At 47.5% G+C, this 27,934-nt stretch overlaps 1 protein-coding gene across 3 annotated transcripts in view; it reads right to left on the bottom strand.

The window, feature by feature from the left end:
* Nucleotides 1-27,934, bottom strand: part of XDH (xanthine dehydrogenase) — a 60,009-nt gene that overhangs the window by 20,739 nt on the left and 11,336 nt on the right. For 2 of the 3 annotated variants that reach the window (XM_038561202.1, XM_038561204.1), the window contains 17 exons: nt 25,250-25,376; nt 24,227-24,288; nt 20,471-20,539; nt 20,059-20,148; nt 18,877-19,018; nt 16,383-16,475; nt 15,623-15,774; nt 14,576-14,669; nt 12,916-13,025; nt 10,582-10,766; nt 9,034-9,208; nt 7,430-7,513; nt 5,908-6,077; nt 3,789-3,912; nt 1,583-1,702; nt 1,030-1,126; nt 394-518 (listed from right to left, as the gene is read on the bottom strand). In XM_038561202.1, coding sequence (XP_038417130.1) covers nt 394-518; nt 1,030-1,126; nt 1,583-1,702; nt 3,789-3,912; nt 5,908-6,077; nt 7,430-7,513; nt 9,034-9,208; nt 10,582-10,766; nt 12,916-13,025; nt 14,576-14,669; nt 15,623-15,774; nt 16,383-16,475; nt 18,877-19,018; nt 20,059-20,148; nt 20,471-20,539; nt 24,227-24,288; nt 25,250-25,376 — 2,019 coding nt within the window. The remainder of the gene's footprint in view (nt 1-393; nt 519-1,029; nt 1,127-1,582; nt 1,703-3,788; nt 3,913-5,907; nt 6,078-7,429; nt 7,514-9,033; nt 9,209-10,581; nt 10,767-12,915; nt 13,026-14,575; nt 14,670-15,622; nt 15,775-16,382; nt 16,476-18,876; nt 19,019-20,058; nt 20,149-20,470; nt 20,540-24,226; nt 24,289-25,249; nt 25,377-27,934) is intronic. The other variant, XM_038561203.1, reaches the window with a different exon arrangement.

The raw sequence follows: 27,934 nt of genomic DNA on the forward strand, positions 1-27,934 counted from the left end.
CACAAATAATGTAGTGGTCTCTGTGGCTACCACTTAAGCCCATACCCTTGTTTTACAGAGGAGGAGCCAGAGATTCAATGACTTGACCAAGGCCATATATCACTGGAATGATAAAAGCCAACACTTACCAGGCCCAATGCAAGTAGTAACACCTAATCAGTACACCCTACCAGGCCCATCTTGCAGATGAGGAAAACCAAGGAAGGCAAGGTAATAACTCAGTGACACTAGCTTGTTGGTTGACAGGGTCTGGTTCCAGGTCCACGACCCTCAAATCCCCTCCTCCCCAGTCCAGATCACCCTCTTCCCATACCCCACACTGCCACACGTGCTCTGCCAGACACTCCCCAAGTGCCCTCCCCCGGCCCTGGAGCTGACCCATGGGACACCTACCTGGGTCTTCATGGTGTTCTGTGTAGACGCAAAGAGCTCCAACTCCCCTTCCTCACCTTTCGGGACGGCGATGGTGCAGTGAGTCTCCAGGTAGAAGTGCTCTTGCCCACCTATGTACACTTCGCCTGGGGAGGCAATAAGACGCCCACATTGATCCCAAGTTTGCTTAAGGAGAGCACACCCACCGTGTACCAGGGACCATTGTAGGAAATAATTCCAAAAGGGGTCTAGTTGGCAGCCCTGCACCACATGGGAGCTGCGGGCCTAACTCCACGGTGTGGAGGTGGGGGGAGGAAGAGTGGTGGGGGAGAGTCCTGGCTGCAGATGGGTGAGGACAGCCTACAGGCCTACAGGGGGCGGCCAGGATCTGTGGCCACTACCTTCTCTGATAGTCTTCGAAATTCTACATACTACCAGCTCCTGAGAATCGCTTAGGTCTATCTAGCCTAGAGGCAGGAGGGCAGAGATGAAAATGGCAGATGGTCTTTCCCTGCCATCTACTGTTTTATTACAAACATCAGAAGGACTCTTCCAGTAAATATTCACTCCCCTGCTCCAGGACCCAAGGTCCAGCCCTTGAATTTAATTTGTACCCAGGGCCAGTCCATATCTGGGACTGCACGGTGCTGGCTATACCTGAAACAACGTTGTCTGCTTCTGAAAACCCCTTCGTGAGTTCTCCCTTCTCGATCTTCAGCTCAGACCCATAAAAGGAATTGTTTTTTATAGCATCCTGAGGATCAGAAAGAAGCTTCAGTGACTGGACTTTCAGAGGAGAAGGAAGGTTGTTTCCAAACCTGAAAGAGAAACTGCTGGAACTCCCTCTCTCTTCTCACGCAGATATCTCTACTAATGCCTTACAGACTTAAAGTAAGCTTGTGTGTGACCCCAGGCATTGCATTCCTCCACTTCCTCAGAGATAGGTGGACAGCCTTGGATCTTGAGGAAAAGTAGAGTCCCTCAAGGAACAATGGGAGCTGGCACTGGGAAGGAGGAACCTAGTTTGGCCACTAATGAACAGACTCTGATATCATGATGGGGACATACGGTTTCAGAAGACTACCCAAACCTGGGGCTGGAAGAGATGTAAAATTTCATCTATTGCTGGAATCCTCCCTAAAGGATCCCAGTAAAGGTGCCTCCAGGGATGGGTGGCTCACCCCTCTTCATGCAGCTCTTTCTCAGTTACCTCAATTGTAATAATGGCTGGAAGTTCTTCATAGGTGATTTTCACCCCCTGAGCAGCTCTCTGTGCATGTTCTGGAGTGTCGGTGACCACAGCACCAATGATGTGCCCAATACAAGTCACCTGGGAACAGACCCAGACAGTTAATGAACATAACATTCTCCTCACAAAACAAATTATTTTGGATTGTTCAAAAGGCAAAGGAAGTCCAGGCCACCATAGTTTTCTTAAGGTACATTTCAGGAATGCCTTGGGGTCTTTTCTTGTCTTTGTCCTACTATTTGGGATTATGTGCTTCTTCATGTGTTTAGAATCAGTGGAACTGGAATAGGACTTGGAGATTACTAGTATCAGAATGGCAAACTCACTTCATCTCAGAGACCAATTCTGCTGATTCACTACTGGCAGATTGTGGAGAAGCCGCCCAGGGTGGAATGTGGTGATTGACATGTTAGCCATGACTGCCGTGAGCAACAGAATGAGAGGCGTGGCAGCATGAAGTCTATCTATTGATTCAGATCAACTCCAACACCCTTGTTCTTCAGGTGAAGAGATGTAGACCCAGAAGGTAAGATCACAATCTTGCCTTGGTGTATTGCTAGACCACAACTAAATCTTAGCCCCCATTTCCAGTTTCATTTCCTTCTACCATTCCCTTTTGTCTTCTGTCTCCAGATTTACACCAAAAGCTTCTCGAAGGCAGCAATCATGTCTTATACTCCATCTAGATGCCCAGGAGCAGTAGTTCTCAAAGCCTGGTTCTTAGTCTTGATGACCCATACACCAGTTTTTTGTTAGATTTATAGAATAGAGATTGTTATTATCTCATTACTTAATGATTCAGGTCCTTCACAGGTCATTTTCTTCCAACATCCCCCAAAACATAAACAAAAAATATTGTCCAATTCATCACGTTGGAATACAAGGTTTCAGGCAGCCCAGGTGGCTCAGCAGTTTAGCGCCACCTTCAGCCCAGGGCGTGATCCTAGAGACCCAGGATCGAGTCTCACATCGGGCTCCCTGCATGGAAGCCTGTTTCTCCCTCTGCCTGTGTCTGTTCCTCTCTCTCTCTCTCTCTCTCTCTCTCTCTGTGTGTGTCTCTCATGAATAAATAAATAAAATCTTTAAAAAATAATTTTAAAAAAGGAATACAAGGTTTCTGAAAAGAAAACTCCACACAGTCTCTGATGGTTATCTCTTGAGGATGCTGTCAAGTTGTTGACTTAATTGAGTAGTGCTATGGTGATTACACCTGCTAGCAGCAGTCTTAGAGGCTCTTGTAGTTTTTAAAAGCAATTTGTTCTTCTGTCAAATGGAGTTCTTGTATCTCCATGGTTATAGCTTTGGATTCTCTCCTTCACTTGTACATTAATAATAAAGTGAATCTGCCCTTCAGCAACCCTAGTCTTCTCCAATTTGCATTTGATTTGTATTGGAATTGTAAAATGACTGCCTGAGGACTATCCTATAAGTGTATGGATTTTTGTAGCCACCATCTTGAGTGTTTGGAAAGTTTTGTGTGTGTGTATGCAGGAGACTTCCATATATGGTTGAAATCGATAGATGAACTTTTGTATAAGTGAATTATCAATACACATAGTGATGATATTGTGATTTCTATTCTAGTTAGTTTGTTTGCCATATTTTTATTTTCTTTAAAAAGGATCTTGATATTATACCCTTCAGAACCTAATTGGTAGTTCAAAAACAATCACCTGTCTTGTTTTAATGCCACTCTGGCCAGGCATCATCCTACTATGTATAATTAGCAACCATCAGTTAAATAGACAAGTAGGGGATCCCTGGGTGGCGCAGCGGTTTGGCGCCTGCCTTTGGCCCAGGGCGCGATCCTGGAGACCTGGGATCGAGTCCCACATCGGGCTTCTGGTGCATGGAGCCTGTGTCTCTGCCTCTCTCTCTCTTTCTCTCTCTGTGACTATCATAAATAAATAAAAAAAAATTTTTTTTTAAAGATTAAATAAATAAATAAATAAATAAATAGACAAGTAAACACTAAGTGAAAGTTTAAAGTGCCACCAGACAGACTTTGTCCCTTTACAGATTATCCTTCACCCTGGCCAATCAGATGATGGCCACAGTATGTGCAAATATGGAATCCTTTCAAGATTAGGATTTAGACGCATGAGCACAAATTAAAACTTGACTGCTCATTACACTAACTTCATATCTTAAAAAAGCCAAGACGTACCTCATCCTCTGCAAAGATTGTTTCATCGTTAAAAATTCCAGTTTTATTACTCCCAGGAACATCATTAAAAGAGAGAAAGCAAACGAACCCTGGCACCTTCTCAGCTTCTGAAGTATCTATGGACCTGCAAGAATGAGCACAGTGAGGGGTCCAGGCAGGAAACCAAAGCAGAAGACCCATCACCCCACTGGATACCTGTCCTCAATTGAATTCCTCCCTTCTCCACCTTCTATTCTATTCTATTCTATCCTATCCCTATCCTATATTCTATCCTATTCTACCCTGTTCTGCAAACGCTAGTTAAATGCTTACCCTGTGAAGGTCACCATGCTGAGTGCTGCAGGGAGGATGGAAGATGAACAGGACAGCCCCCCCCCCCCCCATCCCATGGACCCTCTACTAGGGAACCAAATCACAGTGAGTAGCATTTACTCTTGAAAGCTTCTGCTCACCACTGATCAAATGACCCTGAACATCGTCACACAGCCAAATTCTTCTCCCCACCTTCGTGGAGCTATCCCAGGGCAGCAGGGCACCCCGGCCATCAGCAGGCCTGAGAGGAAGAACACCTGGAGCCTGTGTCACTGTACTTCTAACTGGCCCAGGCCCCCATGGGGAAATTAGCACAGAGGCACCTCAGAGAATAGTATAGAAACTACTCTGCACACCAATCAACTTCCAAACAGGCAATCCGCATCAGAGCTCCAGAGAGTCATTGTCATTGTTCTCAGTTTACATTCAGGAAACTCAGCTAGAGAAAATTGAGTGGCTTTTCCAAAGTCACCTAGCCAGAGAGCAGCATAGCTGGGGTTAGGCCCGAAGTGAGGTTAGCAAAAGCCCAAGCCAGGTGCACTTCTGCTGTATCTCATTCCCTTCTAAGTGCATGCAGCCAGAAAAGCCCGGATCATTGCATTTACTACAAAGCCCCATCCCCATCCTCCTACATCCATTCATACATCCCTCAGATGGAGCAAAGTTTTCTGAATGTAGACAATGGGTATCATGGTCAGCGTGCTCAGTATGGGCTCAAGACAAGGACAAAGACAAATGCATTTACCCTATAGCTGGCAACTGTATTCTCTTAAACTTTTTTCCCCCACAGAACTGGAAGAGTTTACTTATCTGTTAGGTTTTGTCTGTGTCCATGTTACCATTCCCAGAGCCTGTATCCAGGTGGCTAAGAGCAGCAGAGGAAACACCAATGAAGAGGAGACTGGATTCCCTAATGCATGCAGCCCAAGGGAGAGTTTCTCTGCTCAGCAGGCCATGTGTCTAACGCCACCAGCAAATCACATTCAGCCTCTGGCCTGAACATCCAGAGGCAGTACAGCCCAGTGCTAATGCTGCCTGGCTTCAAACCCCGGCTTTGCTGCAAACTCTGGCGTTGTCAACTCTGTGACCTGGGGCAAGTAACTGACCGTGCTTCTGCCTATTTCCTCATCTGGAACATGGAGATAATAGGACCCGCCTATAGGGTTGCTGAGAGGAGTAAATGTGCCAATATATGTAAAATGCTTTAAACCAGGCTGCTGCAAATATTAAGTGCCATATGAGTGTCTATTATTATTATTATTGAGGTGGCAATTCTTGTCATTTGGTTTCTCCAAGTTCAACAAACAAGTATGAGCCACTCTTCTCTCCTAGGTCCTTTGTGGACTCTATCACTGATCCTTATGCAAACATCCTATTATGAACAAGGAAACTGAGAGCTTACATATGCAGGCCAAGGTCCCTGTTGCAAAGCACAGAGGCAGGGACACAATCCCAGGTCCATCAGACTCTCCTCCCCTTAGTACTGACTCAAGTTCTACTGAAATTTTGCACCGAAGTTTAGCCCAATTATCAAAGTGCAGATCTAACCCACTCCTGTTAAAAGCTCCTCCCTGCTTTTCAGACCAAGCATAATCTCCTGGTTCAGCACTCCAAGGCTTTCCTTATCTGGCCCCTATCTATACCTCCAACGTCACCCCCTCACCTTCCCAGGAATCACTGAGCCCCTAACATCCCGAGGTCCTCTCCTATGTGATTTTAAGACAAGTCCTTGTGTTCCTCTCTAGACCAGAAGGCCCCAGAGAAGCCTCCCAGAGCCCTTCTTCCTGAGTATATTTACGACACTCACTTGATCTTGGCATGGGCCCGGGTGCTGGTGACCAGTCGGAGGGACAGCTCGTTCTCGTAGCGAGGGATGTCGTCACAGTACACAGCCTCCCCGGAGGCCTGCATGGCCGCAGCCAGGTGGGGCAGGGGCCGGCCCACCATGTCCTCTTCAGACTGACCCTCAGGCACCTCCTGAAACAATGTGGTCACCAGTCAAGCTGAGCTGCAGAGGACACTGTTTCCCTACAGGCCCAAGGAAAGTGCAAGAGCTTCAGGCCGAAGCAAACCTGAGGAAGGATTGGGGAGGGTGGGGAGGCAGGAGGGGCATAGGGCAAAGTTACAGAAAGGCAGATAAGAAGTCATTGAGAAGGGTGCCATAGTATCATTATACAGAGGAACAAAAAATAAATTACTAAAGAGGAACCTCTATGTCCATTCACTGGGGGTTGAGTAAAAACATGCTCTATGCATACGATGCAATAGCACACAACTGTTAAGACATCCTTTAAAAGAATTTTAATGAGAAGGAAAGAATACTCGTGTTAAATATAGAAACAGGACATAAAACATTGTGTGTGTCTATGAGCATTTGAATTCTGTAGGGAAAACATACATTTTATAAACGTAGTATATACATTTCCATATATGCATAGGAAAAACCGGAAAGACATAAAGAAGAATATAATGATTTTTCTCTTGGAGGTGGGATCTTTTTGTTTTCTTCTTGATGTCTTTCTGTACTTTCCAAATGTTCTAAAAAGTATTTATAATAAAATTCTGTTTAAGAGTTGTTCCAAGTAATAATAATAATGGCCAATATTGTATTGAATGTTTAATATATGCCAGGAGCTATCTAGCTATCTAGCTATAGTTATGACACAGCAGAGCTTGGATTCCAAGCCTGGCGGTCAGACCCCAGAGTTCATACTTGGGACCACCATACTCTAGCCAGGGGCCACAGATCGTGGCCTGTGGGTCAAACGTGGCCCACTGGCTGCTTTTATAAATAAAGTTTTATTGGTACACACATTCATTTATGTATTGCCTCTAGCTGTTTTCATGCTACCATGACATAGTTGAGGAGTTGCAACAGAGACTGTATGGCCTACAAAACCCAAAATGTTTATGGGAGAAGCTGAGCCTTGACCTAGTGCTTCCCAAAAAGTTGCCATTGATAGAAAGTTGTTGTTTTGTTTGTTTTGTTTTGTTTTGTTTACATGGTCAAGAGAACTCCTGGCTTTTCACATCAGCCCCACAGAGGCACCAGAAAAGACAAAATGGAAAAAAAAATTTTTTTTTCTTTTTCTTTAAGGAGCAGATGAAGATGAGAGTAATCCCAAGAGAGAAATTTGAGTAAGGAAGAGAGAAAATAGCTTCATTGACATTAATAGGATTCCCATTTTCTTCACTGGATATTTATGCAGAGCACTAAGGAGCTTTGAGCACCTATACAGAACTCAAGTTGGTCACTCACCAAAAGGTCAGCATCATCTGATATGACCTACAGAGGCCAGTGATATTAGCCATACATTCTGTATACTCACTTGGAAGAGCTGGACGTTGGCTGGAGGGTCTTTCTGAAAGAGTAAGGTGGCACTGGCATAGGTGGGGTCCAGCTTCCCACACTTCTGTGGAGACAAGAGAACCGTGGTGATCGTGACTATTTCTACCACTGATCCCACCCTTGATTGTCCCCAAGGGGTAGAAGTTACAACTATTCCCCTCATCTCCTCATTTTACATTCCTTTGAGTTCTGGCTGACTCTATCTTAACATCAGCATGCAGGCTTGGGAGCTCAGTAGTTAATAACAGCCTCAGCAACTCCCCCAACCCTGCAGCCTGCATGGTGAATGGTTTGTACTTCCTCCAACACACCAAATGGTTTCCCTCCCTCCTGCATTTATGCACACTGCTCTTTCTCCCCCAGCCTTGCTGGAAAATTCTTCTTCCTCCTCATTTCTGTGGGAAATATGGTATGAGAAACATGCACAATATAATCTCAACAGAATGAAGGGGGACATAAAACACAGCATAAACACAGCATGACCTCGAACCTGTTTAGAATGTGATATGTTCCAGATCAAAAGCTAGGAGGATGACAGGTCTGTAAATAGGTGGATGGAAGGACAGACAGAGAGAGAGAAAACAGAATGACAGACAGATGGACAGATAAATGTAGGGAAAAGGTCAGAGAAATAAGCAAAAATAGTAGCAGTAGTTTTCTGGGGGATCTGAGAGAAGAGTAAATTTAATTTCAAAAAAGTTAATTTGAAAAGTTTTTAATTTCTCCATTCAAAAATGTTTCATTTTTTTATTTTCAATTTTAATTTTTTAATCACATTTCTGGGGTTTTTAAGTTTTCCACAGTAAGTTTATTGCTTTTGTAACCAGAAGAAAATAAGTATTATGAATGTTTTTCAAAGAGGGATTTCAGTCAGCTGTCCCCACATCTGTGGAGCCTTCCCTCCTTTGCACTACCCATATCATCTTCTCAGTTGTCACTCTAGCCTGACCTTTATTGACCAGGTTCCCTGCCACACAAGGCTTCCCCTTAGTGCCTGGCACAGTGTTATGTATAAAAGGTACTAAATAAACACTTGGCGAACCAATGTGGGGAGATGGATTCCCGCTCAGCCATACCCCCTCCAGAACGTGCACCCTCACAGTGACCACTGGGCCCCCGGCTATAGCAGCCCCACCTCCCAATGTCGTTTCACATTCTACCTTCCCTTCTCACTCCACATTCCCATTCTAACTACAAAACTACAGTTGCCTCAGCCAGCCTCTGGAAGGGTGATCTGGTCTGCCCATGCCCTTGTGCAGATTTTTCCGGCCAAGAGTTCAAGAGAGTTGTGACCTTTTCGAGTTCTTAGGTGAAATGATGACTGCAAGGACCAGAATCTATGTCACTGATGCCCAGCCCAGTGCTCTGCCTCGTAGCCACCCTGTTGGCTCCCATTTCCATTTGGCTCCCTGGGCCATGAGTCCTTGGTCCTCTCTTCTCTACCCTCAGACGTCGGAAGGGAGGAGCAAATTGATCACCTGGTCCACAGGTGAGTCCTCCTCACTCAGACTGGTTCCTTAAATCCCCAAACAAGAGTCCTGCACAGAGTCTGTATCTTGCCACCATCCCCACCCCCATACTCACATTTTCTAAGTTCCCTCTCTCTAATTTCTGAAGCACTGTCAGGTAGAATTTGAAGAAGAAGCTGAGGGTGAGGGTCCGCCGAAAGTCCACCATGCCGCCAGGGGCATCGGGGGACAGCTTCAGCTCCTCTGCCAGGCCTGCACACACGTTCTGCAGCAGATCCTCATTCCATAAACTGCCAGAGAACAAGTGAGAGAGTGTCCCTATCTGGACCTCAGAATCATTTGCGTGGGCTGCTATGTACAAGGTGACAGTTGTCTGAACCTTGGTTCCAGATTTGGTTCAGATACTTAGAGATTTGTAATTTTGGGCCAGTTACTTGCCTGAGCCTCAAGCATCCTCATTTTTAAAAAGAGATACAATAATTTTTTTTAAATACCACCAAAATAATAGTAAAATCTATTGAGTCCTTATCATATATACTAGGCAAAATCCTAAGTGCTTTATATGAAACATTACTTTTCATTTCAATTTAAAAGTGTACCAGGGAAAATTTTTAGACACATTTTACCAATGAGAAAACTGAGGCATGAGAAGGTTAAGTAACTTGACTCATATAACCCAGCAGGTAAGTGTTGGAGCCAGGAATTGGAACCAAGGAACCAAACTCCAAAGGTAAGCTTTATTTATCCATATGGTCATCGTAAGGATTACAGAGGATAGTGCCAGTGAAGGGCGTGGTAAAAATGCTGCCCTATCCTAACAGTAGTAATAATAGCCATAGTAGCCATAGTAGCCACGTAGCAGTAGTAGTGGCAGGAGTAGCAACAGCAATAGTCGTAGAGGTAATAGTAGCAGCGGCAGGAACAGTAGTTGTGGTAGTAGTAGAAGCAACAGTAATAGTAGTAGCTAATGCAGAAATAAGAGAAGTAGTAGAACAAGGAGAAGTAGCAGTAGTAGTAGCAACAGCACCAGTAATATTGTGTTTCGTGGTAGAAGTAGTGGCAGCAGCAGTGATACTATTAGTTTAGCAATAGTAACAGTAATGGTGGCAACCGTAGTAATAGCAATAGTAATAGCATTAACAGTAGCAGCAACAGTAATGCTATTAGTAGTAATATTAGGAGTAGCAGCAGTAAAAGTAGTAGCAGTAATAATAGTATTAGTAGTACAAGAGACTGCAGTAATAGTACCAATAGTGATAGTAGGGTTAGCCACAGTGGTAACATTAGAGTAGTGATGGTAGTAGGAAAAGCAGGAGTGATGGCATCAGGAATGGTAGTAAGAGTACTGGCAGTAACAATAGGACTAGCGCTAGCTGTACTAATTGTAGTGGAAGCAGCAGCACTAATAGGAATAGTAACCGTAGTTATGGCTGTTGTGGTAGCGGTAACAGCAGTAGTGATAGTAGCAACAGTAGTAGCAATGGTGACGCCAGTGCAGCAACAGCGATGCTATTAGCAGTAACCATGCTACTAGGAGCAGTAGTAAATGGAGCAGGGGTGGTAACAGTGGTCACAGCAATAGGCATCGCAGTAGTAGCAGCAACAGTAGGACAACTAGGAGTCATAGCAGCTGTGGCGGTTTTATCTTGCTGGTGGCTCTTACTTTTCCACCTGCTTCCGTGTGGTCTTGAGAGCTGAGATGGTTCTGTCATCCATTCCGCCATAGCAAAGGGCCAGCTCCTTTACCTGTGCGGTTCCTGGATGGAACAGGACTCTCATGCCACTGGTCACCTTGGCTATGTCATCTTCCCTCCGAGAGGCCTGCTTGAATGCTGAGAAAAACTCACCCTAAAAAATAATCAAGGGGTTCTTGTTTCCCATCTTGTTTGGCAAGGACTGCAGATGGCAACGCTGCAGCATGGGGACACAAGGAGGGATAAAGGGACAAGGCCATCGCAAACCCGGAAGGGGCCGGAGGGAGGAATCAAAGATCCAAGCAGAACCAAGACATTCTCAGGAGGAGTTCCACATAACATTCCCAGAAGCTGGGAAGGGTTGGGATTTCTCCCTGGTAGTCAGGAAAATTGAAAGTCTGGGACAAAGGAGAACGGGGTGCTCTCAACCAACAGGTAGGAAGAGGAAAGACGTCTTTTCAAAGGCTCCTCAGAGACCCCCAGCCTCCCCATCTTCCCATCCCAATGCCCAGCCTCTGAACCACACAGCACCTGAGCCACCCAGCCTCTGTGGGGCTGTGCCAAAACCTCCGCTTTTGGCACAGCCCCAAAGCGGCCTGACTGCCTCTCACACAGATACAACAAGATGCCAGAGGGTGTCTGAAGCACACCTTCAGCTGGCCACCTGTGCACATGCCCTCTCTAACTTGTCCCTCCCACTGGCCTATTGGCTACAGTTAGAAACCTTGCTTCCTGAAAGAATGAGTCACCCTAAGAAACAATAGCTATGTTGGTGCTTTGCACATCCATTCCCCCTGGGTTTAAGCCAGGGCCTCTCAATAGGAGGGGAGCATGAGTTGCTTTCCAGGTGAGAACCATCTGATAGCAAGCCCATTCTGTGCCAAGTTCTGCTCGAGGTCTGAACTCACCACAAATTCTAATTAACATCAAAGGCAGAAGTTTAAGGGAAAATTTACTGGAGAAAGCACAATGAGGCCCATTGTGGAAGTCCAGCATGGCCACAGGCTTCTGTTCCAAGAAGCCACAGAGACTTCTCTCAACCATAAAGCTAGTCTAGATCCCTGATGTCAAACACGGTCCTGGGACAGTGAGCCCAGAGTTTGAACTTGGTTCTGGAACAGAGGTTCCAGCTGCTCACTTCCAGGACCGTGCCAGTCCACGGTGACATTTCTGCTGGGGTACCGTGAAATGTCAGTGTCAGATTGGCAGCTGTTCTTTTTCAAGAAATCCTTCCTAATTCTGGGTATAAAAATCTCCTTTCTTTTATGAAATGTTTTTGTGAATGTCTCTATCTGGCAAAATAAAAACTGGACGGTGCTATCTGTTTTCTCATCCTTCCCCAACTCATAATTAAATAAAAGAAAAAGATGCTGATCCGTGAAATACAAAAACTCTGGGAATCACTGCTCAAAATGGTCTATAAGGACAAGCTAGGAAGTCATGAAGAAACCACCTTGGGGACATAATGGCCTTACTTTCATTAGCATTCTCATTAAGGAGGCCAAAATTAGCAAGGGCAAACATGCCTTGTAACACTCACTCGAGCACTAGCTGGGGTGAGACCCATAATACTCTCTATTCAGGCTGGTTTCACGGCCTTGCACAGATCACTTTTCTATGAGGTCCATTACAGAATGTGTGGCTGCCAAGGGAGGAGAGAATCACACAGATGAAGACACCACAGTCCCCAAGGAACAACAGCAAGGCAGCCAGAAGTGCCCAGACCTGCCTCAACAGGGCAGAAAAACTGCCCATGAAGCAGAAATTCAACTAAGCCAACCCAGAGCAAGGTCAGTAAATAAACACCTCATCAGCATGTGAGGGCCTGAATCAGCTTCTTCACTCAGCAGTCAAACCCCTCTCCTCTGACCTGGGGCAGGAATGCTCCACAGCTGGACGTGTTTCTGAAATCGTGTTCTAGCTGCCCGCCGGAGCGCCCCACTGGCTCCTAGACATCTCCTGGGAATCTGATGAATTCTCGATTTCAATCTTCACAATAACCTCCACAGTGGGTCACATCGTGCCCATTTTACAGAAAAGGAAATTGAGGTTCAGAAAGTGGAACTGACATGCCCAAGATCACATGTCTAGCTGTCGGTTTCACAGTCCGAGCCATGCCCTATGCCCCCTACCCTGAAACTCCTCACTGTCCAAAGAGAAATATGGTTGGTTAAAGGCAATGTTCAGAGACAATGTTAAAGTTGAGAGATGTTTTAAAGGTTGGTCCCCAGGGCAGACTCTGGTCTCTTCGTCTGGCGCCTAGCCCCGGTAAGAGTGATTCGGGATACAACTGAACATCTCACCTCCCTGCTGTAGGGGATCTCGATGGAAAGCAGGATCTCCTCCGGAGCTAGTAGGGTCTTCCTGTAGCCAGGGAAGAAGGTGTGGTCCATCCGAACTGTTCTCTTGATGCCTTACAAAGCCAGATGCAGAGAGGCCAGTGTGAGAAAGCAGAGAACAATCTACCAGTGAATTCCCCACCCTGGTCTCTGGTGCCCACAAACAGAGGGAGTTGCTGGTACATTGGGGCCAAGGTCTTCTATCCAAAATCCTTACTCAGTGGTGTGCTGGTACATGTTTAACAACTGATTATGTGTGGGCAGGGGGAAGCCCTGAGTTGTGGTATTTGCTAGCTTCTACAGTATCAACACTCTTGCTATAGACGATTTCAAGCTACCAGGTGACATCAGTGAACATGAAGTTGGAAAGAAGGTAGCAAGGAGTTGACACAGCAGGCCTACCATCTCCTGAAAAGCCTGCTTATCAGTTGGCTGTGGGCTGTCCTCCGAGAATGTGGATTTCAGCAGAGTCCCCACCATTCTCCAGTAGGAATGACTCACTGTGTCTAAACTGTTCATATAAACAGCCGGGTTTATGCTGAACACTTGCCTTCCTTTTGAATGTCTGGGCTTTTGGCTTGTGCCAGGCAGAGCTATGTGACCACCCCCAATAAAAGCCCTAAGTGCTCAGTCTCTAAAGAGTTTCCCTGGAAGACTGTACTTCACATGCCTGATTATGATGTATCTTGTTGTTGAAGGAATTAAGGGTGTCCTGTGTGACTCCATCGGAAAAAGGCTCTGGAAGCTTATGCCTGGCTTCCTCCAGCATATGCCCTATATCCCTCTTCACTTGGCTGATTTTGCTTTGTATCCTCCCACTTATAAGTCATAGCCATGAGTACAATGATATGTTGAGTCCTCTGAGTCCTCCCTGACCTCCCATGAGTCATCAAACCTGGGAGTGGTCTCGGGGACCCTCAGACAAGGAAGATGCACAGCAGCATACTGTGATATAGCATTTCCAGTCTACAGTTATAATGGATGGGAATAACCTTAAGAGCATGGGCAATAGTAAAATAGACTAAAATAATAGACAAAGTGATGAATTTTTACTATTTACTACCTTTCTTTTTAATGTCATTTATTCTACTGTAATTTTATATAATTCAATTGTTAATTATGGCCATGTTTAACAAACACTCAGACTCCCTAAAAATCCAGGCTGTGGCAAGCCTGTGCATTCCAGCTCTAGCACACCAGTGGGTAAGGCATCTGCACAACAGAGGCTGTTGTGAATTCTTTTTTGTTTGTTTGTTTTTTTTTTTGTTTATTCATGAGAGACACAGAGAGAGAGGCAGAGACACAGGCAGAGGGAGAAGCAGGCTCCAGGCAGGGAGCCTGATGTGGGACTCAATCCTGGGACCCAGGATCACACCCTGGGCCGAAGGCAGGAGCTTAACTGCTAAGCCACCTAGGCATCCCCTGTTGTGAATTCTTAATAAAGACATGGTCCAACTCTCCTGGCCTCCAACCTGGGTATATCTCCCTTGCAGTTTCCAGGGATCCAAACCTTAGGACAGCCAGGTTTTTGAACTTTGGGCTCTGTCTCTCCAGAAAGTGACCTATCTTATGATACTTCCCCACACAGTCCTCCTTCTCGACTTCTGCATGATGTAGCTCTCACCTCTGGACACGATGGTCAGCTTGGCCTCACTGGCCATGAACACAGGATTGAGGTCAGAGATGGGGCTGGCATTGATGATGTTCCCTCCAATGGACTAGAACAAACAGAAAGTGTGTGAGAGCCCAGCCCACCCAGGAAAACCTTGCTCTCACAGCTGGCTCCTGACCATGGGCATGTGGGTGACATCTGCTGAAGGCACAAGACTAGCACCACTTGGGCATCCACGACAATATTTGAGACCCAAACACTTAGGATTGGATTTCAGGTCTGAAATGTACCAGTTGATGACCTGGGTCAGCTCCTTTAATTTGTTCAATTTCACCCCAACTTTTTCTGAAAGAGTTGAGGTGTTTTTTTCCGTGATGCATGCAAGTGTTTCCTCAAAGTAGATTCCAGCCGAGCTGGGGAACTCAGTGGAGCTTTCTGAGCTTCTGCCTTCTCGTCCACAATAAGAGGTGACAGGGGCTTAGGCTAGGGTGAAGGAATGGGATTGGGCTTTTAGCTTTGGGTTTTGTTCTTATGGAAAACAACAACAAAATAGAAGAGAAGGGGTGGCTTTCCACTCAACGCCATCAGCTGCCTTGAGCCTCCAATGGCCCCCGGTGTGAGAACATCGTTAGCAAACAGGGAGCCTGGGAACTAGTCTGAAGTTTGGTTGTGAACAGTCAATGGCTGGACCCCTCTTTCCTCTCGGACAGGGGCAGTCTCCCTCTGGTTCTCTTCTCAACCCTGAAAGGCAGTCCCCCCTCCCGATTTGGCTTCTCCCTAACTAAAATCTCATCCACTTGCTGATAGCCAGCCAGAGTGACCCACAGGCCACCTTCATCAGAAGCACCTTCGGAGCTCCAGCCCAGCCCTACTGAGTCAGAATCTCTGAGAGTGGGGCCCAAGAATCAGCATTTTCACAAGCACCCCAGGCAGTTCTAAGCACCAAAGTTCAAGGCCCGCTGGGTCTTCGTCAGAGACCAGACCAGCCCCCACCCCACCCCCACCTTGTGACAAAGGCCTCATATCTTGAGCTTTGGGGACCCCTGAACAGGGACTCACCGCCACAGACTTGACCTGCTTCCCAGCAAACCAGCGCAACTGCTCCAGGACACCTTTGAACACCTCTGTTTTGTAGGCAGGAAGTTTGTTAACAGCATCGTGCAGTGTCTTTTCCACAATGCTCAAGGGGCAAGCAGCTCCAAAGGAGATACCTGGAAACACAAGCTCAGAATAACAGTGGATCCCTTCCCAGCTCAGAAGACACCTTCATACACAGCTCCTAGGACACTCTACTGGTCTCTGCGTGAGGCTGAACCAGATTTCACGTCTTTACATGGATGAGGAAATGAAGGCCCAGAGACGTTAAATGACTTGCCAAATGCCACAAGGCTAATTATAAGAGCCAAGACTCAACCACAGGTCTCTTGATGCTACAACCAGAATGCATTTCTCTCTAAACCAGTGGTTCTCAACTCAATAAAATCAGATATCTGAGGGTGAAGTCCTGGCTTTTTTTAAGAAGCACCCAAGATCTCTGAGCACTGACCCCTGCCCCATGAGTGATTCTAATGTGTAGCCAGGACTGAGAATGATTACTGAAAATCTCACAGCCCCCCTTACCCACTGGCACCCTACCATGGATGCTCAGGGGAGGAAGGCAATGAAGGGTGCCCTTCACTCCATACAGGGTGACTCCAGAAGAAGCAGGGAGCAGTGAGAGTCAAAGGAGTGGCTTTCCTGGCATCTCCTATGCCCCCTGTGACACATTCCTGGCATCCCAGCCCCTCCCTCCCTGGGCTCAGGGCAAATGTCTCCTTACCCTCCAGTCCGTGCTCCACTGCATTCAGCTCAGGGATCCAGGCTGGGCAGACAATCATAGGAAACAGCCTGTTCTTGAACTTCATCTCAATGCCTCGAGAGAAACGAGAAACCTGAAGTCAGAGGCTCCTACCAGAACAGGCCTCAGCACTCTTCCCACCACTCACACAGGATGTAGGACATATTCGCAATGGCATCATGCTCTGCGAGGGTCTTGGCATTGGCAGGTGCAGGAGACAGGATTCGGGGGTTCAGTACGGTTTGCACACTATTGGCCTGAAAACTGTGTCTTCCTCTCCCTCCTGAGAAAAAACCCTATGGGAATTCAAATGAGATAAACTTTTTTTTTTTTTTTTTTTGCTCACAAAAGCTTCATTTTCTTCATCTAGCTTCCTAACTCTGTGTTTGTGCTCTGACACCTTTACTACGATTTCTGTGCTTCAATAAGCAAAGCACACTTGATTGTGTCAAAAACACACTCAGTGCACGTGGAATCACATTAGGCTCCACTAATGTGTTTTTTTCGTTTCAAATGAGATGAACCTGAATTAACATGTGTGTGGGGAGGGGGCAGGCGTGGAGGGGATCACATATGAAGACACAGCATACTAAAATATGTCAGGAACCCATCTAAATGCTTTACATATTTTAACTTATTCTAGCCTTACAATAGCCTTGTGAGATACTGTGACTTTCCATTGATAGATGAAGAAGCTAAGGCTTAGGAAGATTAGGCTCTTGCCCAAATTACACAGTTAAGAATAGGCATGTTTCAGTTCATGAGCAATTCTTAGAGTCGGAGTATAATAGTAATAAAACAGGAAAGTCCAACACTCAGACAAAAAGGGAAATTGTCTAAGGAAGAAAGCATCAAACCTGCCTCCTCGGTCCCCAACATCTGCCTGAGGCCTTCAAGAGCGTGGCTTGCGGGACCACACATCTGTACCTGATTTCTATTCTGAGCCAGTCAAGTTAGAAAGCTCTGCGAACAGACTCACCTCTGTTCCTCAGACCCGGTTAGCTCTGCACCCTCTGAACCCTTCCCACAGAGCTCCAGATGGGAAGGTTCAAAAAGAAAAGTCTGTGCCTCCTCTCCACCCTCTTGTGTGCTGACTAGAGTCTCTGATGGGTGGTCCAGGTTTTGAGGAGTCTGGCCTGTTTGAATATTGGCTCCCAGGACAAAGAATGCAGGTAGAAGGCATATGGGGCCCATCTTGACAAGTCTCTCTACGTCTAGCTTCCCCCAAGCCCCTGCGCCGGCTGTCAGTGGTTATCCTGTTGGGTGTACTTGTATAAGGAAGAAGGGGTGAGGCAGATGCAGTGGTCTCAAGGAATTATTTCTAACTTGAAGCTTATACATTTGTTGTGGATTCCCTTCTATTAGAATCTGATTGGGTCCAGGATGTTAGGCGACCCCATGGCAAGGAACATGTCTTAGGTCAAAGAAGCTCGAAAATTCTTCCAGCAGTCATTGTCTGCTTTAACTCATGCTTCCCTGGACCCTAGGGCCATAACGACACAGGCCGTCAGGGTCACATCACTTGAGGCACATCTCATAGGCCACCCTGCCAGCCCCTCTGTGTCACATTACTACTATTGGGGTCTCTGTCCTGCACCTGTGTTCACAAGGGCAGGGCCTACTCTGTACTTCTGCCAGCTTGAAGCCAAGGCAGGGCCTCTCCTCTGTGTCTACAGATCCAATAAGAATTCAGGGCCCAGAGGGTTCCTTCCAGAACCAGAGCCAGGAGACTCCCACAGGACTGCTTGTGGCTGCTTAAAAGCATGTCCAGCCCCCACACCCCCAAACCACAGGTCTTCTAAGGTAGACCTTGGCTATGCCATGATTCTTTCTTCGGAGCCTCCCTGGGCTTAGGACCCAGCAAAGTGGAAATGGGACAGGCCAGCTCCAGAAGTGGATGGAGATTAGCAGGGACTCAAGCACCTCTGCTTCTGTCCCTCTGAGGAGTGGGGCGGAGAGCTACACAACATGAGTCACCCTGACCTATTTGCATATTGTGAGCCTCATGTCCCAGGAGGTGGCACCAACAGGGAGGTGGCCACAGTTATGGGCAATGCAGACACAATCACATTTGGACACCTCTCCTTGGCCTTTACCACATCACCCCCAGAAAAAGGGAAGGGCAAGAGAATGATATTTGTGGAACCCCTAACATCTGTCAGGCATCAGCCTAACATGTGACCCACATTACTCCATCTTCACTCAGACTGGGAGATGCTCAGGGGAAGGAAGAGTGACAATTGATCCCAAAGTCCCTGGCACATCGCTGGCCCTCTACGTGTTTATGCAGAGCAGTCAGCAAGGACGTCATCCAGTCCTGAGAACAACCCCTTAAGGAGGTATTATCACCTCCATATAGGAAATGGGAAAGGAGGGCAGGGAAGGAGAAGCAAGTGTTTTGAGGACATGGGGCCAGGGAGGGGTTGCTCCAGGTAGACTGGCCCCAGGCAGGCGGCACGGCTACCCTGGCTCTTACCAATCTCCGTGTTCCCCACCACCAGCTTGGCCTCGGGGTGCTGGGCTTTGAGGTCCAGCAGCTCCTTCAGGGTGGAGGCCTGGATCCAGGTCACTCGCTCGCCTTTAAAACACAGCTGCTTCTGAGGAACATCTTTCAGCCTCTGGAAAATATAGTTTCTTACCGCACTGTCCCCTTCCCACTGCCATTCCCTGATATATTTAAGTCTGCAGTGGGATCAACTCTTCTACCGATTTGTTTGATGCTGAATTAAGAATGATGATATAGGTCCAGGGAGAAGGAAGGGGAATGTCCTGTATTGAGGCAGGGAGTGTGTTGCAGCTCTTACATAGGTTATCTCACTTTGTTTTTAGGGGACCAGGAGATTATGGGAGCTTCACCTGCCACAACAGAACCGTCCTGACCAAAAGCCCGGGTTCTGTGCAGTGTCCCTCACTGTCTCCCGGAGGTGTAGTGGACGGGGTGTGGGAGGAGGCAGAGGTGTGACAAAGGGGTATCAGGGTATACAACAGAGGGCCGGTTCTAGTGTGTGAGGGGTGCTGTGGGGCTGGGAGAAAAAAAAAACAGATCAAACTGATAGTTTTTGCAAGATGCACAATCCAGAGAAAGATATGCCGGTGGCCAGCTGCAAAGCCCTTCTTTCCGGCCCATTGGACTCACTAGGTGTCTTCCTGTGCGCAACACCCCCTGGCATCTGCCCTTGAGAACCCGCAGAGGGGCTCAATTCTTTCCCTGCCACAAATGTTGGAGCAAAGAAGCAGAATCGCCACAGTGAGAGGGTGAGTGTGAGAGTGTTCCTAAAACAGAGCTGCAAGCCATGGATTGAACCCTTTGAGTACAGCTTTCTTCGTTTGTTGTTTCTTCGTTTCTCTGCTTGCAGAGAAGAGAATGGGTTGCTTGGGGGTTTATGCATTCAATTTAGCCAAGAGGTCGGCAGATGTTTCTGGAGCACCTGTTACTCTACGAGATGTGCCGGACGCTCTCTGTGCTCAGGGCACCATGTGTGGGAGAACTGTGAGTCTCTTTGGGAGTGTGTGACAGAAGGACCTTTCCTCTGGGTGTCAGAGGAAGGAAGGAAGAACAGACCAGGACACAAAGGTCCCCGTTGGTATGAAATAAAGTGGGTCTCCAGAGGCTCATGGCACAGAGACTTTGTTGGGCCTCTCTCTGGGCACCACCTACCAGCAGCTCTGGAGGGAAGATGGGCTCCTGGGTGGGGTCCAGTGGCATGAACTCTTCTGGGTTGAACAAAGATGGCGAGAGAATGACCCGCTGGAAAAGGGAACATGAGGGTGATATCCTATCTCCTCCTTTAAAATGTCCTGTGGGACCTACCCAGCCCCTTGTCCAAGCAAGCTTGTTTGCAGCCCTCAGCCACTTGGTGGAGGGCCCAGAAGTTCCTGGAAAGGCAGGAACAGAGAGTTCTTGCCAGAAGACCCAGGGCTAATGTGCATATTCACCGCCCCCCCTCCCCCAATTCCGGGCATAACTATTCCCTCTTCCAGCCACGCTGTTCAGAGTTTGAAGAGAATCCATCGCCTCCTTTGATCTGAGACCAGCCCCCAGGCTTCCAGGGAGAGGAGGACCCACTTACTGAGCAGTCTTTCTTCTGGTTCAGGCAGCAGTTGGGGTTGTCCCTGCTCCCTCCACAGCACCCACCATCCTAGAGAGATGACAAATATTCACACAAAAAATACTTGAAAAGAGTTTTCACAGAAGCTAAAAAGAACCTGGATCACTAATGTCCAATGGCATCTGGCTCTGCTACTATCTCGGCATCAAAAGGAACAGCAGATGGCTGCTCCCCATCCCACCCACCTCTGCGGGGACGGAAGTCCTCCCTCTGCTTTAACCACTTTCCCTTTCTTGGTTCATGGAAACTAAGCAACTCATGAATAAACAGATAGGATCTCTCCTGGAAGTAGCAGGAAAATTTAATTTGACAAAATTTCTCTCTAGGGGCATCTAGGTGACTTAGTTGGTTAAGCCATGGACTCTTGGTTTCAGCTCAGGTCAGGATCTAAGGTTCTGGACTGTGTGCACTGGATGTGGAGCCTGATTAGGATTCTCTCTCTCTCTACCCCTCCCAACCCCATTCATCCTGGCTCACTCTCTCTCTCTCTCTCTAAAAAAAAAGAAAATCTCTCTATAAAGCTAAGTCCTATTTTATCAAAACATATCTTTATGCCCATTTTCCCCCTTTAAGGCTCCCTCCTTAGGAAACTTCTGTGAGAGAAATCCCCATTGGTGCTTTTTGGCCCTCTGCTCCTGCATCATCAAGTTCTGTGCGGCCTGGCTGGGCGCCTTTGAGGCTCTGGTCTGTGTGCGGCTCCTTCCAAGCAGGTCCAAACCAGTGCTAGCCTCAGAGATGTGTCCAGGCAGCGTGCCAGATAACCTCACCATTAGGCATTAGGCCCTTCTTGCCAAAAAGCTAAAAGCTCCTCCCTCCTCACTGTGACCCTGTCTGTGCTAAAGGTACAGGTCCAATGACCCATCACCCCTGGGGAATGAACTTGCTCAGGACCCCTCAGGGTGCCCGGGGGCACAGTATGGAGTAGAGTTCAGATCGCCGCCTCCCAGAACCGAGGCATTGAAGGTGGGAATGGGATGTGTTCACCTAAGTGATCTGTCCAAAGAAGGCAGGAGTCCCAGCTTAGCAGCTGCAAGACATTCCAGAATCGTGGAGTGATGCTGAGAGTCAAAGGTGGGAGGAACTCCCAGGCACGGCTCCAAGCACAAGTCCAAGCAGCCTGTTCCTACAAAAGCAGGTCTGGGGCAGCCCCTCCGCACATGAATCACAGGAGTCACATTTCCCAAAGGATGAGTCACACCTCGACTAGGGTGCCTAGGAAAGCCTTCGAAGGGCCTGGAGGCTGAATGTGCGGCCTTTGAGAACCTGAAAGCACCGTCAGCCGTGTCACCAGGAGAGAAGCCTCCCCGCCTCAGCCCCCTGCACGCGCTGTCCTGTGTGCAGACCCCAGGCCCTCCCGCGCTCACAGTCTTGCCACTGGCTCTCAGAGCTCTCCCTTTTGGACCTTCCCACCACTTCTCCTCTGTGTTTAGACAAAAAGGGAGAAAGAAATAAAGTTCTTCTAGTGTCTCTTATCTTTCTTCCTGGAGATGGGTGATGCAATGCGGGAGGAATCACCAGACCCCACCTGAAATGAGGGAACCTGTGTACAGCAAGCCATCAGCCTCACTCACCCAGTCCTTGTGGGGAGGGACATATTTCACAGATGTACATTTTCCAGATAAAGTGTCAGCACAGTCTTCCTTAGCTCTTTTTTCTTGAGAATTCATTGGCATGGCCATGACATAAATTACTGTGATGTACAATAATGTGGTACTGCCCTCAGTGTCTAGTGAGGTTGAATAAGGCTGGTGTTTTCCAAGGACAGATTTCTCCTTTCCTCAGCGGGCTGGACTATAGGCTTGTGATAATTTTTTTAAAATATTTTATTTTTTAATTTGACAAAAAGAGCGTGCACACAAGCAGGAGAAGCAGGAGAGAGAGAGAGAGAGAGAGAGAGAGAGGGAGGGAGGGAGAGGCAGGCTCCCCACGGAGCCTCCCCATGGAGACCAACGCGAGGCTCGATCCCAGGACCCTGAGATCATGACCTGAGCAGAAGGCAGATGCTAAACTGACTGAGCCACCCAGGTGAACCGGCTTGTGCTAATTTTTACAGTACCTCCATGTCTTTTTTGCTGCTAGATGGACATCATCATTTCTTGCTGTGAACAGTGTGCCTCCTTCTAGCAAACCGTCCTCACTTTCCTAATGTGTGTTCTGGGCATGCGAATGAACTAAGCAGGTTCGTTAGAATTGTGTGCAAAGTCAGAGTTCAGAGGCTCTAAAAAAGGACTTGGTGGGGAGGGGTCTCCAGTGAGTGATGTGCATGAGCTTCTAAGCACACTCTGTGTGCCAGTCATTTTGGAAGCTCTGCTCTGCTCACACTGCCTGGCAGCTGGATCAAGGGAATCAGGACCATTTCAATGATGATAAAACTTCAACCCTGGGAAGGAACACACCATGGACTACACTTGAAAGCCCTTCTCTTTCCAGAAAAAAGGAAGGCCGGTAAAATTGTATCTCTTTGAGAAGCCTCTTCAGAAATAAATACATGGACAAGATTAATCCTTGGTTCTTGGGGAAGCCTGAGCAATTTATGAAGATCAAATAGTGAGTAATGGAAAAAACATACCAGCATCATAATTTATAGTTGCCATGTATTTAGTACTTGAGACATGCCAGACATTGTTCTAAGGGCTTTTACAAGAAGTACTTTCCACAAATGCTGTAAGAATTATTATAGGTATTATTATAATTTTATGATATTATTATAATAACCTGTTTTCTTATAATTATATATGTACTATTATAACATTATAATATTGTAGGTATTCTAATAATCCCCATTTTAGAAACAAGGAAATCTGCCCAAGGTCATGCATCAGCTAAGTGAAAAGATGGGATTTGAACCCAGGTCTGCAGACTCCAAGTCGGTGCTTTCAGTCATTTTCACTGAAATCCACACTTCATTCCTCATCCTTTGTCATCAAACCACATTCAGCAGAGTGTGCTGCTTTCCCTCCCTGGAGACCCCACCCCCTTCTTCACCCTCTGTGCTCATTGGGATACAATACCCCTTTTCATAATATAGCGACCCTAAAGGTCAGTGAAAGGCACAGGGCCTGTGACTCCCCCACTCAACCCAGCATCAAACTGCAAAGAGACGGTTTGACTGGAGTCAGGAGCAGCTTGACCCAGCTGGGGAAATCAGGTAAAATCTGAGGAGATAAGCCAAGAAGGGAGAGGCCAGCACTCTGTCCTCCCTACCAGTTGGCAGGTGTGTGTCTGGGGTTCTGGAATCGGTGCCCGCACAGCCCGACTGTGGCTTCTCCCTCAGAGGTATACAAACACTGCCGGGATGCACAAACTGTCTGGACATCTAATTAGCAGTTTCATGAGGCCCACGGAGCGCCAACTGCAGACAGCAGCTGGGAGAGGACAGGAGGAGAGGCTCAGGTGCTGGGGGGCTAGGTTGTTCTTTAACACCAGGCTCAGCACCTGGGCCCGAGGAGCGCTGTCAGACCCGAATGCCCTGGAGGAAGTGAGCTTCCTCCTGGAGCCAGCCTTCTGGAAGGAGAGTCCTGGGGCTATTGACGAGAGCCTTCTGAATGAGAATGGCAGAATGCCCGTGCCAGGTATCCACAGCAGGACGAGCTGCCAGCTGGCCACCCTGTCTTTTTCCTCTCTCTTCCAGAAGCCCTTGGCATCCCTCCCAACTGTGATTCCTGAGTGTTGCTGCTTTAGGAGCAAGTCCGCTGTTGTCCCCGGGCCCCCTCTTACCTTGGCGAAGGTCCGGAAGCCCTGGAGGATGGGTCTGTAGCCCGTGCAGCGGCACAGGTTTCCTGTGGGCCAAGGGGGGGAAAGCTGCATTGTGAGTGCAGGCCCCAGGGCGGGGGGGGGGGGGGTAGTGGGGGGGGGTGGGGGGGTAGGGGGGAGGTTGTGACTTAGCTCCCGGCTCAGTGAGATGCTCAGTTTACTTAATCTGTTTCCTCTGCCTGGAACACCCTGTCCTCTTTCTTGTATTCCTGACCTCAAACCATCAATCACTTCTCCCAGAAAGCCTTCCTAGACGGCCCAGACTGAACCAAGGTGCCTTTTCTGAGCACCCACATGGCCTAGTCATTGCTTATCAGTAACCTTATCAAACTACATTATCAACTCTCTTCCCAGAGTGCAAACTCCTTGGGGGTAGAGACTGTCTTTCATCCCCTGGGGCATCTCTGTGTCCCCTGTACCTTGTATAGCACTTCACATGATAGGACTCGATACACTGATTGAATAAATGATGAATTGAAATGGTGAATGGATGGGGAGTCTTCTCTGTTCAATTCAGAGGAACGGACACCTTGTCCAGGCTCCCAGGCCCACTCACAGAAGGCAAAGTGGGAAGCCAGTTCCTGCCCAAGGTTCAGAATCATGATGTGGCCTTTGCAGAATCCTGCTCTAGTACAAGCTGAGAAGAAAGGGAGCCAAAAGACTACCCTCTGTGGATTTCCCAAATGATCTCCTCCTGTACCAGCCACCCAGTGCCACCCCATCCCAACACAGGAGGACACCCTCAGGAATAAAAACACTACTGCAGGAGACCCCAGAAGGTCTCCAAACCATGCAAATGTTCTTCAGACCCAGAGAGTGCTCAACTCCAGCAGACCTGAGCCAGCACGTTGGGGCCTTGAGCCTTTCCTCCAAAGGGCAATTCCTCAACCTCCTAACCCATCCTTGGACTTCCACTCTGGCCCTCCCCTAACCTCCACAAAGCCCATTTGCTATTCCCCATCCTAGGCTGTGGCCTAAGGCCCCTACCTTGGAAGGCGTTCTCGATCTCCTCAATGGTGGGCTCAGGCTGGTTCCGGAGCAGCGTGTACATGCTCATGACGATGCCAGGGGTGCAGAACCCACACTGGGAGCCATGGCTTTTGGCAATTCTCTCCTAAAAGGGACAGACAACACAGAGGTACATGTTAGCAGAGCCTCTCTCAGGCTCCCTAGATGACCCAGCAGAAGCCGGTCCATGTCAACAGACCATATGGGGGAGCAGTCAGTGCACAAAATCAGTCCTAGTCCCAGCTGTGGCCTTGGTCAGGTCACCAAGCTTCTCCAGAGCCAGAGGTTCCTCACCTGTGTGATGATGACCACCCTAACTAGCACTTATCTCTGGAGCTGTGGTGAGGATTTAATAAGATAATTTACATAAAATTCTTAACATTATTACACCCAGCACATAGTAGATGATCAACCAATGTTAGTTATTCATAGGATAGTCTCTTCAAAGATTAGTGACCATTAGAACCAGAAGGGCTTCTCACTCTCCATTCTCTGCACTGAAAACAGGAGGAAGTAGGCCCAGAGATTTGAGAGATTTAGCCAAGAACACACATGGTGAATGCAAGAGCCGTGTCATGTTCTTTTAATACACTAGCCTGTAATCCAGCTCAACTAGCATTTACTAAGAACCAAATGAATGCATTTTTTTCCAAACTAGAACATTGCTACATACTTAAGGGAAGGAAAAGCATGGAGTCCATAAGAGTTTGGAAATGTGCCATATGGAATTTTCTATATGCATTGAATGTCACAGAATTTTCACTCGAACTCTGCAAGATTTTTAGTGTAAGGAGATTCTTCATGTCCATATTATTATTATTATGTCTCTTGGGAGTTTCTCCTGGTACGTAAGTAAAATTGCTAAAGTACTGTATTTCCAGTGCCTAGCATATACATTCATCCATTTATATATATTTACTGAGAACTTGTTATGTGCCAAGCATAGTAAGGGCACTGTAGATAGAGCGATGAAGAAGAGAGATGAGGCCCCCAGTCTTGTGAAGTTGTAGGGAAAATACTGACAAAAGAAACAGGTAAAGATCAATGCTATGTAGAGATTTAATACAGGCTGGCAGTGGCTGAGTGACCAGTGGCTACTTGCAGTGCTCAGAAACAGCGACTCTGAGGAAGTGACTTTTAGGTTGAATTTAATAACAATGACTTAAATCAGGGAAGAGTGTATATGACCTCCTTACATTTGTTAAGAATCACTCTGGGGGCACCTGGGTGGCTCTGTGGGTGAAGCATCTGATTCTTGATTTCTACTCAGGTCATGATCTCAGGGTCATGGGATTGAGCCCTGCACTGGGCTCTGTGCTGGGCATTGAGCCTGCCTAAGATTCTCTCTCTCTCTCTCTCTCTCTCTCTCTCTCTCTCTCTCTCCATCTCCCTCTGCTCCTGTCCTGCTCTCTCTCTCTCTTTGTCCCTGATTTTCTCTCTCCCTCTCTCTCTGCCTCTGTCCTGTTCTTTCTCTGTCTCTCTAAAAAAGAAAAGAAAACAATTACTCTAGCTGTGGGTAGGGAATGAATAGGTTACAGGGGACAAGAGTAGAAACAGGGACCAGGACACAGTGGTCCTGGCCAGACAGCATGGTGGCTCAGACCAAACAGTAACAGAGGAAGGAGAATGAAAACTTTATAGGGTTTGGAAGTAAAGTGGATGCCACTTCTGGATGGATTGGGTGTAGGGCAGGATCCATCAAGAATCAAAGGTGACTCCTGGGTTTTTATCTTGAGCAATTGGGTGGATGCTTTTACCATTGACTCAGATGGAAGAAGACTGGGGAAGAAAGGGTAAAAATAGGGTCTGTGAAGTTTGAGATTATAATCTATACGGGGATGTCAAGTAGGCAATTGGAAATAGGAATATAACCTCTAAGGAGAGGTCAAAGCTGAGGATACAAAGAGGAGTGCCGTTGGCCCTAGATGGTACTGAACTTGCCTGGGTAGAGGGTGCAGATGGAGCGGGGAAGGAGCCAGGCCCCAGCCCGCAGGGCACTGCAGCAATTAGGCAAGCCTAAAGCCAGCAGCCGGCACCAGCTTGGAGGTGGGAGGAACATGAGCAAAGCCTAGTGTCATAGGAACCACAAGAAAACAACAACAACAACAATGCACAAGGAGAAGTGGAATCTGGTTCCACAACTCACCTGGAGCCGAAATAAGTGCATGGGAAATGAGAATCTGTACCATTGGAAAGGGAGAGTTTTAGTGAATTATTCACATATGATCCCTGTGCTTAAACTGTTCTTTCATCTGCTTGTTTCAAAGAAAATTACAAGCCCGAATTAACCCTCTCACATCCCCGGCAGGTTGGGCAAGTTTAGCAATTTCCCCTTTTGCTGCCTAAAAGAAGCCCTAGGGGTGAAGCATCAAGCGCTCTGATGTCATGAGGCTCGCTGAAGCCGCCCCTCCACCCCCAGGAGTACAACCAGCTTGCTCAGCCCAAGGCGTCGCCGGCATCCACATAAGGTGCCCCAGGAAGGCATGATCTGAGCAGCAGGTCTCCTCGTGTGGCCAACGGGCCGGCCTCTGGCACCTTCTGTGACTGTAACGTCCTGAAGAAGGCGTCCTGCCTCAATTTCCCCATACGAAGAGCATTGGAAACCATGGCCCTTCCTTCCCACAGTACTCTGATCCTGTTTGCTGCCACGCTCCTAAGCATCCT

Source organism: Canis lupus, chromosome 17 (assembly GCF_011100685.1).
Source record: "Canis lupus familiaris isolate Mischka breed German Shepherd chromosome 17, alternate assembly UU_Cfam_GSD_1.0, whole genome shotgun sequence".
NCBI lineage: Eukaryota > Metazoa > Chordata > Mammalia > Carnivora > Canidae > Canis > Canis lupus.